At 41.8% G+C, this 20163-nt stretch overlaps 2 protein-coding genes across 2 annotated transcripts in view; both read left to right on the top strand.

Annotated features, from left to right (window-relative positions):
• LOC145407826 (uncharacterized) overlaps positions 1 to 12162 on the top strand; it is a 38789-nt gene extending 26627 nt beyond the window's left edge. Inside the window, exons 2-5 of the mRNA XM_080278682.1 lie at positions 8498 to 8602; positions 9831 to 9978; positions 10570 to 10715; positions 12029 to 12162. Of these exons, the coding sequence (XP_080134808.1) occupies positions 8509 to 8602; positions 9831 to 9978; positions 10570 to 10715; positions 12029 to 12162 (522 nt within the window). The 5' untranslated portion in view covers positions 8498 to 8508. The remainder of the gene's footprint in view (positions 1 to 8497; positions 8603 to 9830; positions 9979 to 10569; positions 10716 to 12028) is intronic.
• A 654-nt stretch (positions 12163 to 12816) lies between these two features.
• The window catches only part of LOC145407698 (myoferlin-like), a 67111-nt gene continuing 59764 nt past the window's right edge, over positions 12817 to 20163 (top strand). Inside the window, exons 1-6 of the mRNA XM_080278564.1 lie at positions 12817 to 12890; positions 13746 to 13940; positions 14747 to 14797; positions 16473 to 16569; positions 17076 to 17249; positions 19717 to 19933. Coding sequence (XP_080134690.1) covers positions 12828 to 12890; positions 13746 to 13940; positions 14747 to 14797; positions 16473 to 16569; positions 17076 to 17249; positions 19717 to 19933 — 797 coding nt within the window. The 5' untranslated portion in view covers positions 12817 to 12827. The remainder of the gene's footprint in view (positions 12891 to 13745; positions 13941 to 14746; positions 14798 to 16472; positions 16570 to 17075; positions 17250 to 19716; positions 19934 to 20163) is intronic.

The raw sequence follows: 20163 nt of genomic DNA, 5'->3' as shown, positions 1-20163 counted from the left end.
TCTCTCTCTCTCTCTCTCTCTCTCTCTCTCTCTCTCTCTCTCTCTCTGTGCTGGGAAAGCCAAGACCTTGCTTTTTCTTTTTTTACTCGTATTGTGAAACTGTGTGATTGTGTGTGATTGTGTGTGTGTGTGTGTGTGTGTGTGTGTGTGTGTGTGTGTGTGTGTGTGTGTGTGTGTGTGTGTGTGTGTGTGAGAGAGAGAGAGAGAGAGAGAGAGAGAGAGAGAGAGAGAGAGAGAGAGAGAGAGAGAGAGAGAGAGAGAGAAAGAGAGTAATTACATCCCCCAGCTGGCCGGATACAAGACGTTGCCTACAGGAAGCGGCCATGTTTGTACCCCCATATCCAACATCCGGTTAACCTTTTCGAGTACAAGACTAAAAATTAACCCTTCACAGCCCTGACCTATTTTGCATCCGATTATTGCTGCCTTCAGACGATTTATTCAGCCATAGTAAGACGACTGACCTGGAGGGGGTTAGATAAAGCCTTCATAAATCTCTTCACTATACTCTGTTTACGCTAACATGACCTAGAATTGACCTCTGTCCTCCTTGAATGCTAAGCTGCAACAAGACATTAACACTAGATTATGATGTTAGTCACGAAGAAGTGCTATGGAGAGGATGTAGAGTCGTAGCATTGTCTTTATCTGGCGTTGAACTGCGTGAAAAAAGCTGCAATAGAACGAGAATCTGGGTCAATGTAAGGGCTCGTATTCTCGTCAGTTAAGAAAGCTCCCTAACACCTTTTCCTGTGCGATTTATTTTTCTCATTACACCTTACTGCCATATTCGGTGTTATATAAATCCTTGCAACATCGCCATATCTTAAAAAAAAAGTACAAAAGGATATAAAAAAGCCATATCCAAAAATAAGTCGTTAAGGAAGAGGTGCTAGGGAGCCCCCTTACCCGGCAAGAATACAGGCCTTGGGCTGTTTGGGATTACTATCAGCATAATTAAATCGTCTGGCTTTATCTTCAGTGTAAAAGTGAAGAATAAGGATTATGAGTTTGGTGAAGACTTTATTTAGCACCTCTAGTAAGAAAATTGTCTAATGATAATAATAATAATAATAATAATAATAATAATAATAATGATAATGATGATGATAATAATAATAATAATAATAATAATAATAATAATAATAATAATAATAATAATAATAATTATCAAATAAAAGCGTCTTAAGGTAACGAGAAGAGAAATTATAGGAAATGTCTCTTTGAGGTGAAGGTGTTAATTCTTCCGAGGGTATGTACTTAGCATATTGTACGCAGGGAGTGCATGAGAGGGACGCCTTCACGCGGTGGCAATGATATAGCCGGGTAACTGCTGCCCAGATATACAAACGTCCCTCATCTTCCTCCCTATCCCCTAAAGGAAGGATGATGGATGAGAGACGGGAAGTTAAGGTTGAAGTGTTCCGGGTTCACGCAACTGCTACTACTATAATTTCTTAAGCATGTTGTCCCAGGGCTTCATATATTTATTTTCGGAGGTTATTCTCAGGCTTTTTTTTTTCGTGGATTCAGGATTCCGCCGTAACGAAGCTAAGTTACCGATGGTCTTTGTAAATTGTGGCAAAGACCATTTTTTTCACCCATTAAGCTGCCAGTAATTGTAACCCCGTAAGGGATGAGCATACGGCCAGTGCTGATATATTTTACTTAACAGACACAAAACAACTTCCTTTAAATAATACATATACGTAAACTGCACATCTGTACAACGTAGGGCACTGTATAATATGTTGCAGAGGAGCTTATCTATATATTTCAAATGGAAGAAAGAAGGCTAAACGTTGAGAACCAATGAAAGATTTGTTCTCCACACAAAACATTGAACTAAAGTGGGACAGTTTCAATATTCGTCTGATTTTCATTGTATTGGCACACTTCTTAAGCACCTTCAGTCTGGCGATCCTCAGTCCTGTAACCCCTCCAATACCGGCACGACTTACGTGTAGGTAGAAGGTCAATGAATATTTATATATACATAGAGATAGATAGACGGATACATAGACAGACATAGGTCGATAGATAGATAGACTGAAATACAAATATATAGACATAGAGCTAGATAAATAGTTAGACAGATAGACAGATAAATACTTAGATATGAATGGGTTAAATGAACTGTTCGTTGACCTTCTGCCTACGTCTTACCTGCATAACCTTGAAGACAAGTCAGAATGGAGGGAGCCCCTTTACCGCAATGTCTTTTATTTTATTCTTGCCATCGATAAATTATTCTATTCAGTTTAGGAGATAAATTGTGAACTGGGTGGGTTCGACATATCGTTCATTAACCCCTTCACTAATTTAGGATGCTGTCCAAAGTTGAATATACTGTACTCGTCTGGTCTTAACAAGAATAGACTATGGTTTCAACAAGAATAAAGAACTCTGTCGGTGTACTGGAGGATCTTCTAAGCTTAATAAAAACTAAAAAAAGCAGGAATATGTTTGTATGCATATATAAGTTTGTGTGTGCGTGTGTGTGTGCGTGTGTAATTCACCGGGTCGGTCAGGATCACTTGATGGTCGTGATCGTCAGCTTTTACCCTCCCGGAAGGGAGCTGAGAGCTCATATAGTCCGATCTAAGGGCAAGGCTGTGACCTTCACACACACACACACACCCGTCCCCTTGCTCAAGGGGGACTGTAGCCACCCACTTCGTCAGTGAAACTTTTCGCAACCTGAGCGAGGCGCGAACTCCCGTCCACCAGTTGGCAAGCGAGAGCGTTACCACTGCACCAGCCAGCGGTGTGTGTGTGTGTGTGTGTGTGTGTGTGTGTGTGTGTGTGTGTGTGTGTGTGTGTGTGTGTGTGTGTGTGTGTGTGTGTGTGTGTGTGTGTGTGTGTGTGTGTGTGTGTGTGTGTGTGTGTGTCCGACCTTGAGCTGAATGAATTAAATAATCACTGAATCAAACAACACTTTTCCTAATTCTTGCTACATCTTGAAGCTTAATCTTCAGCTCAGGAGAGACCCTTGTTAGTGATGTGGTTAACAGTAGCTGCATCTAAGAGTGTTATTATCGTCACCATAAACTCTCTCATTCCCACATATTGCCAAGAATCCTAATCCTGCTAATGCTAGATGTTATTAAGATTACAGTGCTTTTTATTATCTTGAATTAATTCCTTCATAACAACACAACTTTTCCTGACTTTAATGCAGGTGTCTTGATCATGAGAGAGAGAGAGAGAGAGAGAGAGAGATAGAGAGAGAGAGAGAGAGAGAGAGAGAGAGAGAGAGAGAGAGAGAGAGAGAGTATACTAAATCTACCGGAAGAGCCCCTTTAACTTCCAAACAAAAAGAGACATAGGAAAAAACGAACAATAGAATAGCATTACAAAAACAACATAGCTTAATCCCTTCAGTCCAATGATGCAGTGCTGAAGCGGGGCGCCTTCACGTGGTGGCACTAGTATACTCGTGAGGCTGAACTGCCGGGATGTGCGCGTAGCCCTTAAATACTTCCCTGTCCCCCGAAAGGAGAATGTGGACGGCAGGAGAAGAGCAACGTTATTATTATTTTTATTATTATTTTCATTATTAACCTTTACATTTTCCTGCTACCTCAAATAACTCTAAGGTGAACTATACTTATTACACGTGGCTTCAGTTCATCTATATACCTAGGCTGTTTCCCCCAAAGAGAGGGAGGTAGCCGAGACAGGACGGCACACTCCCAGTTTACTCATTGACACACACATATTCAGTTCATAAAATATACAAAAAGCTAGATAGACAGACAGACAGATAGAGACGAGGTTGACTCTCTCTCTCTCTCTCTCTCTCTCTCTCTCTCTCTCTCTCGCTCTCGCTCTCGCTCTCTCATCCTGGAACCGTCTCTCCCACGCACCACCTCCTCACTTTCTACTCCATACAGTTTCCTCCTTCACGCCCCCTCACCCTCCCTCTCTCCTTCCTTCTTTCTCCTCCTCTTCCTTATCCCTCACACCCCACCCATTTTCTCTCCCTCCTTCCCTCCTTGCATTCCTCTTCTCTCCCTCCCTCCCTCCCTCCCTCCTTATATTTGCATTTTCTCCCTCCCTCCCTCTATATATTTGTCTTCTCTCCCTCCCTCTCTCTTTATATTTGCATTCTCTCCCTCCCTCCTTCCTTTCCTCCTTCTTTCCCTCTTTCCCTCCCTCTCTTCTCAATCCCCGTTTCTTCCCTTCACCCCTTCCTCCTTCCGTCTCTCCCTCTCCCTTTCTTCTTTCTCTCCCTTTCTCCCTCCCTCCCTCCCTCCTTCCTTCCTTCCCTTCCTCCCTCCCTCCCTCCATCTCTTCTTCTTTCTCTCCCTCCCTCTTTCCTCAGTCACTCCTTCTTGCTGACCACTCTCCTTATCTGTGTTCTCTCCTTCTTCCTCCCTCCTTATCTTCTCTCTCTCTCTCTCTCTCTCTCTCTCTCTCAGCGTGTAGGATGACAACTGGTTTGGCATAAGGGCAAAGAGCATGAGCAGGACATACACAAATACATGCTTTGGGCGTGTACACATACATGCAGGAACACATACATGCATACATACAGACCCACAAACATATAAAGTAAATACATACATGCATTCAGACTCACCTACAAACATACACGCATACTGTACACACTCGTTCTTATAGATACGTACAGGCAAATACACATGGGTCTTATGCATAAATATAGACAGACAGACATTGCATTCATACGTACATATATATATATATATATATATATATATATATATATATATATATATATATATATATATATATATATATATATACATACATTCATACACATACATAGACACACAAATTCTATATATATATATATATATATATATATATATCTATACAGTATCGGTATACATATGGAGATAGACGTACCTTCTCACACATATGATCATATATACAGACATATAGACATATAAAAAGAAACTGACAGACGGGAAGAATGACACACAAAGAATTGATACTCATATAGTATTACACACACACACACATATACACACTTGGTGCCTAGGTTGGTAGTGCATGGTTTGGGGATTGTATTCTGGGTTGATGTGCATAGGCTTACTGGAGAGAGAGAGAGAGAGAGAGAGAGAGAGAGAGAGAGAGAGAGAGAGAGAGAGAGAGAGAGAGAGAGAGAGAGAGAGAGAGAGAGAGAGAGAGAGAGAAAGAGAGAGAGAGAGTTATACAGGTGCACACACCACAAAATCCTATGGTCTTTTCTACGTGATCCTCCCTTAATGTAGGATATCAAGGCTGAGAGAGAGAGAGAGAGAGAGAGAGAGAGAGAGAGAGAGAGAGAGAGAGAGAGAGAGAGAGAGAGAGAGAGAGAGAGAGAGAGAGAGAGAGAGAGAGAGAGAGAGAGAGAGAGAGAGAGAGAGAGAGAGAGAGAGAGAGAGAGAGAGAGAGAACCGGAAGTACGCTAACAGTCATGACAGGTGGAATGTAATGAAGGAAACAATGGATGACTCATGTGTTTGTCAGAGAGAGAGAGAGAGAGAGAGAGAGAGACATACATACAGACAGACAGAAAGTATTGTATTATTCTTTAAAACCACATAAAATGGTACCAAACAAGATGACATGAATTCTTTGACAAAGGTGAACATTGAGGCTTCTAAGCTTCACTCCTAGCTGAGTAAAATCGTCTGGCGTTTAACTAGAAGGGAATACTAGAGTTGTACCAAGCATGAGAGGACGAATGGTGAAAGTCTTAAAAGCCTCAGGATATTACACTTGCTCTATGCTGAGTGAATTGATATGACATTAGCTTAAAAAAATAAAAAACACTAGAAACGAGAGAAAGGCACAGAAATAAGCTTGTATCCTCTCTCTCTCTCTTTCTCTCTCTCTTTCTCTCTCTCTCTCTCTCTCTCTCTCAGATGAATAAAATCGTCTTGTTTTTGCTGGACTAAAATACAAGCGAAGATTAAAAAATAAGAGGTTTCATGGCGAGGGTACTTTACTGCTTTTTCTTTAACTTGGCCTAAAATTGCCATCTCTCCATCTTCAATGCTAAGTCGTAATACTAAACTGATACTAGAATATGAGGCTAGTCACGAAGAAGTGCTATGGAAAGGTTGTTGAGCCATAACATTGTCGTTTTCTGCCAATGAGCTAAGTGAAATAAGCAACAAAAGAAGGAAAATATGGGCTAAGTTATGCAGAATATAGTGTTTGGGGAAAAGCTACTAGGGCTGGTATTCCCGTTGGGTGTGGAAGCTCCCTAACACCTCTTCCTATGTGATTTATTTTTGGATATGGCTACTTAATATTCTTTTGTATACTATTTATGCTGAGTATGGATTTATGAGACAGAGTAGGATATTAAAGTGTAATAAGCAAAATAAATCGCTTAGGAATAGGCGTTAGGTAGCTCACTTTACAGACGAGAATACGAGCCTAGATTATAATGACAGTATCAAAATTCTCCTATACATACTCTAAGCTGACTAGAATCCTTTGGCATTACATAGAACCAAACATTACAGAAGTCGCCACCATGACAGTATATTTGCTACTATACTCCTTTTGCACTAACTTGGTCTAGATTTTCACGTAGCTTATTTCACGTAGCTCACTGGCACAAAAAGACAATACTACAGCTCTACGTCCTTTCCATAGCACCTCTTCGTGACTAGCACCCCATTCAAGTGTTCATCTAGCGTTAAAACTCAGCAATCACGATGGAGAGATGGCAACTTTAGGCCAAGTTAGAATAAAAAGAGTATAGCAGAGGGAACTGGACCGCTTATACAACTTAAACACGTATTCATGGTGGTGTGAAATTTGATAAGCCTTAGTTATGAGGTAGGAATGAGGCTCCTTGGTTACTAGTCAAAGTTATCCTCCAGTCTTACTACATTTGGCTACTGAGCTGAAAAAGTTAGGAATCTTTACTCAGGGGCGCAGTCTTATTGTGTGTGTGTGTGTGTGTGTGTGTGTGTGTGTGTGTGTGTGTGTGTGTGTGTGTGTGTGTGTACCTACATTTTTCCCATAAAGGAGGGCATGTAACCTATCAGATGACGTACATGAAGTGATCGTTAATTCCTGTTAAAGCTTTATTCCCCTGTATAAATTGTAGGGACCCGGGACTATTTGTAGCACTAGATTAATCCTGAAATATACTGCAAGTCACGAAGAAGTGCTGTGTAAAGAATTGAGTAGTAGTGCTGCCCTATTCTGCCACTGAGTTACGTGACATAGGCTGCCAAAGACGAAACCGTGAGCCAAGGTAAGGTGAAAGGAGTATAGGTAGTGCTGGTGTTTGGAGTGACGTGTAAAAAGATTGATGTATAAGTGAAGTGATTTTACAATACCCGTATGTTGGAGTGGTGTGAATGATGTAATGGTTTTGAGAGAGAGAGAGAGAGAGAGAGAGAGAGAGAGAGAGAGAGAGAGAGAGAGAGAGAGAGAGAGAGAGAGAGAGGTAATGCTAGATAACGTGACACCTCTTCCTTCGCGATTTGTTTCGCATATTCCTCTTGTATATTTCTGATGCAATTTTGTTGATCCGAAAAATAGATAGACAGATAGACAGATATAAAACATGCTAGGAAATATGAGGGTGTAATGTGCAAAATAAATAGCTTAGGAACAGGTGCTGCGAAACGTCCATTAATCTCTCTCTCTCTCTCTCTCTCTCTCTCTCTCTCTCTCTCTCTCTCTCTCTCTCTCTCTCGCATTTATTCTATCTTGTGTTCATGTTGTCGTTTTAATATCGATATTTTTTTCAATAATAATACATAAGAAATATGAGATGTAACTTCCAGAATAAATCGCTGAGGAAATGGTATCACGAAATCTTCTAAGCTTCTTATGATACTCCTCATATTAAAAATACACGGACTAAAAATTTTATGACGAATAATTAATGGGTGAGAGGAAAGATGTCACTGTGTTATTATGACACACACACACACACACACACACACACACACACACACACACACACACACACACACACACACACACACACACACACACACACCATGTACGCTTCCAGGTATGTATTTGTTTATATGAGTGTATGCTCTTATGTGTACGTAGTTAGGTAGGTATGCAGATGTGTGTGTGTGTGTGTGTGTGTGTGTGTGTGTGTGTGTGTGTGTGTGTGTACATTAATTTTTCTATCGCCAGAGTGCTTTATTAAGCTTAGGAAAGACGCCCTCGGTGAGAAGGGATTTGCTCTCTCTCTCTCTCTCTCTCTCTCTCTCTCAACCTACCTACCTACCTACTAACCTATCCTTGTCGATCTGCTTCTCTGTCTATCTATCTATCTATCTATCTATCTATCTACTTACCTACCTGCTTAGCTGTCTGTCCACCTATCTATCTGTCTATCAATGTATACATCATTATCTCTATCCATTTATATATATACTTTTTTTTTGACAGTTTTAAATTAATGTCAAGTTTCTCTCTCTCTCTCTCTCTCTCTCTCTCTCTCTCTCTCTCTCTCTCTCTCTCTCTTTCTCTATTCATCCACTCCCTCCCCCCTCAGGTTCCTCCAATATGGCCCTCGAGATAAAGGTGGTCAGCGCTGCCAACCTCCAGAACCTCGAGACTCTGGGCAAAAGCGACCCCTATGTCACCATCGTATTTCAGGGTAAGTGGACCAAATCATTCTTATGGCTTGGAGTTTGTATTCCGCTTGTATTCGTTTTGTATTCAGCTGTATTTAGCCTGCAGTCAGCTTTGTATTCAGCCTCCATTAATATCGTCAGTCTGTATTCCGTCTGTGTGTTTGTATTCCATTTTCAGAGTTATTATTCATCTTCTTTGTAGTGTTCCTTCATCTTGTATTCAGTTTGTTATTTGCTTTGTTCGTGTGTTTCCTTCTATTTGCTTGTTCTATATTTCTTTTTTATTGTGTGTTATGGTTATATAATATTTTTCTCTTATTACAGCACAAGGCTATACATGACGCCTGACTGAATAGTTTTGCTCGGGTCGGTAAATCATTCGCATATCAGTCCACCAGATCAGGATTCAGTTCATCACGTGAATTCACACCCAGTCAAGATTCCCATGATGAAAAACAGCCACAAATAGGGACATATCAACATGAATTCCATATGCATCTCTCATCTTGCATTCCGAAAGTATTGGACGGAGGAAGGGCGCTTCTCCAGTGACTGAAGATAGCATTCCTCCACTATGCCATCAGTTTCCCTAATAAACCTGTATAACGCAGCTTGAACGTGTAAAACAGAGCTGCTCGCCAGTGCGCAAGCCTCTCACACACACACACACACACACACACACACACACACACACACAAGCACAAAAAAAAAAAACACGTATTTACATGACACATTCAGTATACTGTTTCTTCTATATACAATTCAGTAGAAGTCCCAACACCCTGGGCAGCGTTGGTCCCGAAAGCCAAGCAGAAATGAGTATAGTAAAGCGCAGTGAGTTACATTAAGTGCCTCATACCTGATAAAGTATTTCTCTATGACACATATGAGGAATCCTAATTGTTATGAAGAAAACTCATCATGTTGGCTAGGAGAGAAAGGCAAAACAAGATGAATGATAAAGAGCGATGGTCAACACAGTACAGCAGTATGTACGGAAAACAGATATGTTCACGAGAGAGAGAGAGAGAGAATGTCCCCCAAATCATCAGTACTCTCTGTGAAATATTAACACAATCATATAAATAATAGGAGAGGGGATCAAGATGAAGTTATTACAAAATCTCCAAGTAATCTCTCTCTCTCTCTCTCTCTCTCTCTCTCTCTCTCTCTCTCTCTCTCTCTCTCCATGTTGCTAAATGAACTCCACCCTCTAGGACACTAAGCATACCTAACCCCTTTCTCTGGCAGGTGAGAAGAAGAAAACAGAGGTGAAGGCAGGTACTCTAGAGCCACTATGGGACGAGACGCTGAGGTGGGAGCTGTCCAGTAAGGCTCCCAGGGCGGATGAGTGTATTGATATCACCGTGAAGGACTATGAGAGGCTTGGAAGGAATAAGTATGGCTAGAATAGGCGTTTCAGTACATTGCTTTAGTTTTTAGCGTGAGATCTCTGTCTGTCTGTCTGTCATTCTCTGTTTCTGTCTCTGTCTGTCTGTTTCTCTCTCTCTCTCTCGTCTGTTATTGTAAATTACTTGCATGTTATTTATGCCATTTTAATATCGATATAGCTGACATTAATAACCCACAATAGGGTATTAAGGCATAATGTGCAAAACAAATCACTTAGAGAAAGGTGTTAAGAAATCTTGAAAACATTATTAAACTGGCCCTATAACTTTCGGCATCACCAAAATCTTCCTCACTCTACCCCTTTTACCTTAACTTGGCCCAGATTTTCATCTTTTTGCAACTAATTTCACGGAGCTCAGCGGTGGAAAAAGACACTGCTATGGCTCTACATCCTTTCCATAGCACTTATTCGTGACTAGCATCATACTCTAGTGATCATCTCTTTCTATAACTCAGATTTAAAGTTGGAGTGATGTCAATTTTGGGCCAAGTTAGAGTAAAATCAGTACAAGACCTTTCCTTCCATCTGATATAGCCTAATTTAACTCTATCTAAAGACTATCTATTTCTCCTTCAGATTACTAGGAAAGGCAACAATAGCCCTGAGGAATGTAGTCCACGCAGCCCCAGGAACCCCTCTGGACTACGAGCTGGGGCTACTTGACTCCTCAGACACACCCACTGTTGGCACTCTTAAGCTGGTTCTCTCCTACACCCCTCCTGGTAAGTGTATGTGTGTGTGTGTGTGTGTGAGAGAGAGAGAGAGAGAGAGAGAGAGAGAGAGAGAGAGAGAGAGAGAGAGAGCCCTGTTGATCTAGTAGTCAGAACGCACCAGTCGGAGTGAGGATCTTAACTTGAGTTCGATCGGGATGTAACTGCTGTATTTTCGATCACATAATGCCACCAAGGGAAGTAGCCTGGTCATCCACCCTTAAATGAACTGGACTACTCTAGCCTAGCCATTGACCCCTACGCCACGAATGGACTAATAAGGGATTGGCTGTTACCTTTTTTTACAATACAAGGCTAACAGGTCCTACAGAGGGACGCCTTCACGAGGTGGCATCAGAATATCCGTGCGGCACAACTAGCCGGTATTACACAATTTCCTCATCTCCCTCCCTTCCGTTTCCCAAAAGCAGAATGGTCAGCCTGCATCCCACATTACGGAGTGCAGTCAGCAATGATATATGAAGGCCAAAACGTTCCATCTTCGTCACATGCTTCAGAAATTATTGCAAAAAACTGGAAGACTGCATTCCACACTGCCATAGAAGACTAACCCTTTCAGTCCAGTTATGTTTTTTCCTACTTTATTCTTACTCCTTACAGACACACGTAATGACGCACAGCACAGCACAGCACATGCCACACTAAGACCCGGGCACAGCATCGACAGTTTAGTTACGTGCGGTTGACGGGTCCAGTGGCTGAGACGCATCGGGCTTTACTCCGACACCAGACGATTTTATTTACCTTAGGGGAGACTTTTCGGCCTGGAGGGGTTTGAGACAGCCTTCATGAACCCCTTCACTACGAGATGTCTGGCCTAAATTAAGTTGTCTAGTGGCAGTAAAATAAAACATTGAGGTTCTGTACGTGTGTGTGTGTGTGTGTGTGTGTGTGTGTGTGTGTGTGTGTGTGTGTGTGTGTGTGTGTGTGTGTGCCTCCATTTTCGTCTGTCAAGGAGATTCCCTAGCACCTCTTTCTCGGCGATTTATTTTGAATCCGGCTGGTTAATATCATCTTGTACCTTTCTTATGCAGAGTATGGCGATATTAGCACGATTTACGCAACACAAAAGACGATGGTACCATGTAATAAGCAAGATAAATCGCTTAGGAAGAGGTGTTAGGGAGCTTCCTTAACCGGAGAGAATGCGGGCTTATGTCTTTCCCTCTAAAGTTAAAAAGTCTTTACTAAGTTGAATTCAATAATCCGATCATAAGTAGAGTAAAATATATTGTACATTGGAGCGCTGGACTGAGGACCTTAAGCATACAGATCGTAAAATCACAGCTGTTGTCTCTCCTCAGGTGGCGCAGGGAAGGCAAAAGGTGTGGGTGGTGTGGGTGGTATGGGTGGTGGTGTGGGCGGGGCGGCGGCTGCGGCAAGGACGGCACAGGTCACCTCTACTGACATGGGCGCCGATGGTAAGATGTATGGCTGAGAGAGAGAGAGAGAGAGAGAGAATGAAAATACTCAGCACAGAAGGGAAAAGTGAGGAACGGTGATGAGTTGTGGACCACCTTGTGCCTGAAAAAGCTACTGGTTATTTCCACACGGTTCCCTGCTCAAAATTCTACAGGGACAATGCCACTTTCATCTGCTTCAGTGGGTTGATGGAAAGCTTATGAAAAAGTAATAGATATAATTTAAGTGACTTTTCCCAAACTTCGCCACTATAATAGGCTGCTGAAGTAGGCCAGACAGCGCTAAATTGAACATGGAAGCTGTTACCTCTACAGCTACTCACGGCACAGGGGGCCTACCTACCGTACATCGGTGGAAGCTGTAGATGAAGAATTAGGTGTTACTGGCGCGTCTTTTCTCATAATTCGTCGCATTTTCCGGAAACAAGCCATAAAACACCAAACTGAGCACCAAAACTGGTTTACCTCAGAAAATATTAAAATTATATAATTGAAATGCTAAAATAACATTACCAAGCTCGCTCGCTCAAACACTTCACATTTTCAAGTCTAGGCGTCTAAAGCTTCACGTATTTTATTTTACGCAATTCTTCCATTTGATTTAACGCCAATGTATTTTTTTAAATCTTTTACAGCGACGCTGATGGCGGATGTTGGTGTGGAGGGCGTGGGTGGGGGAGGGATGCCCCAAATACCCCAACAGAGGAACAGGGATAGGCTCTCCAACGTTAAGACAAAGTTCCAGGTTAGTCAGCATAACTCTGATTGCTGTACAGGTTTAAGTCATGGAAGATTACGAGGAGGATGGGGTAAAAACAACTCATAGAGGGTGAAAAAGAGGATTGCATTATAGTCGGTTAAACTTCACCTTACAAAGCTTCGTAACCCGTTTTCGGCTTAGTTGATAACTGAGTGTACTCAAACTGGAGAGTCATTCCTGCTTCCTAACAAAGGCTCATCAAATTTCATCCAACCACTGCTTAGTATTCAAGTTTGTTAAATCAGTGAAATAGGCCAATTGAACCTAGTACTTCCAGAGTTCTTTGGCTGAGGCTATTTTGAAAGATTGCAGTTGTTGTTTATATTGTTGCTTTTGTTCCTGTTTTTGTCCCAGGCTCATTTGGACTATAGTAAACTGGTCACTTCTGCTGATCGCTCCCAAGGTTAAATTGCTTACGTTATGTTGAAAAAATTATCTTTACTATTATAATCAGGCGCAAGAGGGTAGTAAGTGTATTGTGGTGTTGGGGCTGCAATATGCCTTACAGTGTGGCCTTATTGGACTGCTTGTGTGTGTTGTTTTGTGTTGTGATAGTGTGATGCATAAAGTGATGTGTGTTGTGGTGTGTGATGGTATAGTGAACTGTTTGTAAACTGCATTATGCTTGTGACAGTGAGATTGATTGGGTTAGCGTGCTGTAGACTGGGGGGATGCAATACGGTGAGAGCATATCGAATCGTTTCTGAGTTAGTTATATATACAAATTCTACAATACATTGAGGGCATAGTGGATTGTTCCTGAGCTAATTACACGCAGAAATTTTTATAAGCATAGGATGTCTTCGTTTTTCTTACTAATGCCCTGCGATTTTTCTTCAGATACGAGTGAGGGTGGTGGAGGGTCGACAGCTGCTGGGCTCCAACATGAACCCTGTGTGCCGCGTGTCTCTGGACGGCAAGACGAGACAAACACGTGTACACAAGGGCACCAACACGCCCTGGTTTGACGAGATCTTCTTCTTCCAACTCGAAAAGGTGCCCAGCGAACTGATGGAGGATTTCTTGGAGTTTAAGGTGAGTCTGAAAGGAGTTAGCTTCTTGAATTAGATGACACATAAACCTGTTTTCTCTCTATTTTCAGATATTTTCTTCGACGTGGGTGAGGCCCCTCTTATTAACGGGATTAATGAAGTTTATACCTGACCACTATATTACGAAATGTCCCTCCAAAGCTGATAAAAAATTTCATGACGGTAACAAGAATTGACAAAAATGAACGTCACTGGATTGAAGGGTTTAAAAAATAAAGCTTATTTAATTTTGCTGTGACCTCCTGCTCATCTGCATATGAATCTGGTGGACTGCAGAAAGCCAGACACTTCAGCCGGGCGCTCCCCGAGATTTTTATTTATTTGATTATTTAGGTGATGTTGAGGACGGTCTGTGTTTTGAGAGTGAGGTGCATGAGGCGAGTGTGCTGTGGTGAGGGTGCTGCATTACAGGGAGGACAGAGTGGATTGTTTGTGAGTTATATTATGAGTTGATAATCAGGCAGGGAAGAGTAATGACTGTATCGTAAACCTATATGCACTCGTGACTCTCCATGTAAGGTTGTTAAAGGTGTGTATGTCTAGTGGCAGTTCATGAAGAAAGCTGTTTGGCAGGAGGCGCTGAATGACTGACAGATACGTGTTATGTGTTATGTGTTTTTCAGTATGTGTTTGTGAAGTGTACTGCTGGATGGATGAGGATGAGGATGAGGAGGAAGAGGAGGAGGAATGTTGAGGTATTTTGATTGGTGCTGGGATATTGATGATGCTGATGATATTTGCAGAATCAAGTTTGTTTATTCACACCTGTTTCTCTTATTTACACAACAGATCTGCAACTCTTGTGGAATTCGAGCCAGCTCAGTCATCGGAGTTTTTAAGGTTTGACCAGAGAGCATGGTTGTACGTTATATTCGATTCTATATATAGTTATATATGTATGTATCTATCTATCTGTCCGCCCATCCGTTCATCCATTCATCTATTTATCTACCTGCCTACCTCTATTTGTCTATCTGTCTATTTGTCTATCTATCTGTCCTTCTATCAACCTTTTTCATTTCATTCTCTCTTTTTCTCTATCTCTCCTCCACGTCACCCTGCCCTTTACCCTCAGTCTGCCTCTGCATCCCATCCCGCCACCTCATCCTCTGTCTCCCACTCCTATGCACTCATTTCCAGTCTCTTCACTCCTATAACGTACTCTTTCTTTACTCTGTTCAGACTACCTCCAACTGATCTAATGCAACTCTTTAAGCTGTCTATCTATTGCCAGACACCTTAATCCCGTAAGGGGTGGCCACAAACAAATAACCTCCATGTCGCCCTGTCCCCTGCCATTTCACTGCCCTACCCCCAGCTTTAAACTCAATAAGCTAAGGTAATTTCTAACATATCCAATTAGAAAAGCCTGCCTAAGCTGAAAGGTAAATCTAAGTGTATGAAAATAAGATATAAATGGACCCTCGGAGGAAATGTGCTAAATGATGTGCATACGGAGTCTAAAATTATCATTAGTATAAGTATATTGTATATTTACAGTGATTTAAAGAGCAGGGGATTAATACATCATCTATAAACAAGATACAGTGCCTGTTATTTACAAAACAAACTGATGCACTGATTTGTAAATGGATGTATCAGTGTTGTGAAATCAAGTCAAATATAGTCATGAGATCTCGTAGTGATTTCCTATATTAAGGTTGCCCATGTTGCAGGAGATTTTGACTATGGACTGGGGGCTATTGTAAGTGCCAAAACCAGCTAATTATTTCCTAACTGTTGCTAGAAACTGTTTTAAAAAGATATGTAGGAAAAGTAGTGAGATTTGTAACAATGTGGGTGTCTGAGCTTGGGCTTTGAATCAGTATACGTGTGGCTGAGTTCCCCGCCTGAGAGTGATGATTGTGTGGCTAGTTACCAAGCTTGTAGCCAAACTTCACTCAGCATGCTAGTACCTCCCAGGGTTGATGGCAGCCAGACACTTACTACTCTCAGGTACTATTGCTCATCCGGAAAAACTGAACCTACAATACTGAAAGGGTAAAGAGAACCTAAGACTGTTACAGCCTCACGGTGAACACAACTTTAGAACGAGGCCTGGTTATGTAGAAGGAATGAGATACTGACTAGGAGAATGTATGTGAGGGAGAGGGAGACTGAGGATGAGGTGGAGGGATTCGGCGGAGAGGTATAGAAATGAGGGACGTGTAAGTTGTAGGGTTGTTGTGGGAAAGGGAAAAACAGCTAGATGGTAGAAGACGGGGTAGCATGGATCTAGGCAGTTTGTTCGTAGCCACCCCCTGAGGGATTAAGGCATCGGGCTAAAGAGAGGTAGATAGATAGATAGATAGAAGGATAGATATTTTCAGTTTTTTCATTAGAACCATTTACTACAGCGTGAAATCAATGCACATAATATTTTCCAGTTTGCTGTATGTCTTGGTCACACACACACACACACACACACACACACACACACACACACACACACACACACACACACACACACGTCTGCGTCAATGATACACCCAGTCATCAAAATTTAACCTTGCAGTGTGAGGTGGGCATGGTGTACGATCAAATTGAACACGCCGTACTGAATCGATGGCTGGTGCTGGCCAACCCTGACGAGCCCACACCCACTGTACAAGGTAAGACACAAATTCATCATCATCATTATCATCATCAACATCGTCATCGTCATCATCATCATCATCATCGTTATCCTCCTCCTCCTACTCCTCCTCCTCTTCATCATCATCTTGACCTCTTTTTCCTACCTGAGGCTTGGGTGGGGTAGGATCCAGAGAGCGAGGAAAGAGAGACGCGATACAAGGAGAATTATGAGCAGCATGTTGTGGGTCAGATATTCATTAACTCATCATTCAAGCTCCCGGAATTCAGACTCTTCTTTACAGGCCTGATAATCCATGCTTTGTGTGTGTGTGTGTGTGTGTGTGTGTGTGTGTGTGTGTGTGTGTGTGTGTAAGCTTTTGAACATAACAGTACAAGGATATCTCTTCCCCATCGTGACCATGAGAAGGGGTTGTTTTAAGCTCTGGACAGGTCATTTTGGCTACTTTTCTCCACCACGAGGATACAACCACTAACATCTTACAGATTCATTGCTGTAGCTGATCTTGTTCCTTTTCCATAGGGTACCTGAAGGTCAGCGTGGCAGTTCTAGGGCCTGGTGACCTTTGCCCTGACCTCAGTGCCCGCCAGAGCGACCAGGATGACGTGGAGGCAAACTTGCTGTGGTCAGCGGGCGTCCACCTCCAACCAGCAACCTTCGTACTGTCTGTGTACTGCGCTCAGAACCTTCCAAGGAGTAAGCACCTTAACATCATACTTAACCTAATATAACCAAACTAAGCCATACTAAACCCAACCCATTCTAATCAGATGTATCCTAACATAACCAGACTAAGCCGAACTAAACTCACCCCAATCCAACTCAACCTAACTTAGCCTAACATAACCAAATTAAGCCAACCTAAGCCTAGCCCAGCCCAGTCCAACTTATCCTAACATAACCGAGCCAAGCCAAACCAACCCAATCCAATCTAACTTTGCCAAACTAAATCCAGTCCAATCTAACCAGACCTTAGTGGACCTAATCTAACTAAACCAGTCCAACCCAATCCATCTTCAGCCAGCAGCCTTTGTTTTGTCACTCTGCTGCACTCAAAATCATTCCTGGAGCGAGTGCCTTGGCGCATATTAAATGTTTGCCAAGTTACCAATAAACGTCGTATTGTGTTGTCTTACCCCACTGTAGTAATGAATGGAATAACTGAAGTCATATCTAACGTTTTTATGTCGAAAAAAATCTCTTCAAATCTAAATATGAGTGCCTAAAAGTGGCAAGAATAAGTTGATTAATACGTCAATGGTGTGAAGGGATTAATTGTTCCATTCGAAAAATTATGCTTAAACAAACCAAACCAAAGCTAACCTAATCTAAACTAATCTAACCAAACCAACCAATCTAACTCTATCCAGTCTAAACCCCCTGCAGACAGCAGCCCTACTACTTTCCTTTTTGTGCGATTAACACTTGCCCCGGAATAAGTACCATATTCTCTAACTTCTCAGCACGTCAGTCTACGTTATTTTCTCTCATTACTTTTCAATATTCCTTTGCATTTTCATGGAGCTTGGTGGTTTAGTGCTTAGAGAAACCTAGTCAGAGTGATGGCCTCGCTAGGTCTGATCTCTAAAGGTGACGACTGTAGGTTTTTTGATCACTGAATGCCATCAAGGGAAGTTGGATGCCTATACACCTTTAAATGTGCTGGTCTGCAGAACACCATGTTACAAGCCACTCCCCTTCCCCCATTCCTGACACCTACCCATCTAATGTATCCTTAAATAAAGCTAATCGGTTCACCCAGCTAGGCTTAGATTAGGGCATCACTCAGCCCTCCTCAGTTACCATCCTAGATTTGGACTGGGTGGAGTCACGGGTGACATGTGTCATTCGTAGAAGAGGCTCACATTACATAGCCTACATAATAGAGCACTTGACAACAAGTACTACTCTAAGCCGCAGATATATCATCTGTGTAGGGAACCTATGGGACGACTTCATAGTGGCAGTTGCTTTCATGCTGTTCTTGGGTCTGCTGGGCCAGGTAGTCCCGGACTAAGCAACAACTTCAATGGTACAGTTTTACTCATCCTGGCCATCTGACACCAAAGTGAATTAAATTGTCACTCCTTCACTAAACGAATCCCTATACCGAAGCTTGCCATGGTACAGCTGACATTTTCTATGGACTGGGAGCTAAACCAAATGTCAAAACAAACTAGTTTCTTCCCAGTAATTCTTGGATCTGTTGTGAAAAAAAAAAAAAAAAAATATATATATATATATATATATATATATATATATATATATATATATATATATATATATATATATATATATATATATAAAACATAAGACTTGAAACCATATGAGATCTCAGCCTGAAGTTAATCTGTTTGCTTATAGCAGAGCTCCCTACCTAAGAGTTATAACTGCTTAGCTGCTTACGAAGCCAGTAGCCATATTTCATTCTCCCAGTCAACCGTCCACTACAGTTTCCCATAAATGTCTCACTGCTTTCTCTCTGCAACATTCATCGTAGTGTATACACTATTAACAGATATTTACACAGGCTGTCACTAAGGGTGTGCAGGTTAGTTATATTAAAATTATTAATATATTATTGCGATTAGCTGCTTGCTTTGAAAACTTGTAAAAATTTTGCACTTTTACATTTGTAGACCATACACCCTTGCTAATATTTGTAGGACCTATCACTTGGTAATTCTCCATGTGTTGCGATTTTTAGCCATTTTCCTGCTCAGTCCCTAACCAGATGTCTCCACGGTATCAGATTGCAAAAAAATAAAGAATAACGGCAGAGTGCACTGCAAATGGAATATAAGTGAAAAGTATTGTCAGCATAATCAAGTGTAGAACCTGTTGATTTTGTCTTATCTTCCCGCCCTTCTTCAACATTCACAGTGTATGCTGGTACAATACAGACGCTAAAACAAGTCCTGGGCGCTGGCAAACCATCAAAGGAAATACCCTACCCGTACTTAGGACCAGTTAAAAATGATATACCTAGCCTTATCCGGCCTAAACTCATCTGTTAACATTTACCCTTTCGATGAATGCTGGAACAATGGAGATTTTGAACAAGTAACTGAAGTAGGCTAGCCGTCGAAGGACCTCCTTGACCTGTAATTAAGTCAGCTAACCCATAATATAACCTAACCAAATATTCCTTCTACCCTTTCAGTGGATGCTGGGACGATGCAGACCTTAAAGCAAGTACTGGGCGTGGGAAAACCATCGAAGGAGCTCGTGGACCCGTACCTCATGGCCAGTTACGCGGGAAGGGAAGTCCAAACCAAGATCCTTTACACCAACGAAAACCCAGAGTTCCGTCAAAACCTGCATATGGGCTTCCTGTTCCCCTCCATGTGTAATGTTATCAAGATTACACTTAAAGATTGGTGAGTCATTTATTTACTTTAAGTTATACTCGACGGACTGGATGTATCTGGCATGTGATGTAAAGTGTATCCCTAAACGCACACACACACACACACACACACACACACACACACACACACACACACACAAACGTACATATGATCTGGCATGCGAGCTAGAGACAGGATTCAGGAGGCTTGAGTGATGACTTAGTGTCTGGTCCATGTCATAGTGTGTTGTTACTTATTTT

The sequence above is a fragment of the Coenobita brevimanus genome, chromosome 74 (genome assembly GCF_032717465.1).
Source record: "Coenobita brevimanus isolate Jiangsu-jjx chromosome 74, ASM3271746v2, whole genome shotgun sequence".
Classification (NCBI taxonomy): Eukaryota; Metazoa; Arthropoda; class Malacostraca; order Decapoda; family Coenobitidae; genus Coenobita; species Coenobita brevimanus.
Note: the sequence above shows the minus strand (reverse complement) of the source record. Positions and strands in the feature narration are given on the sequence as shown.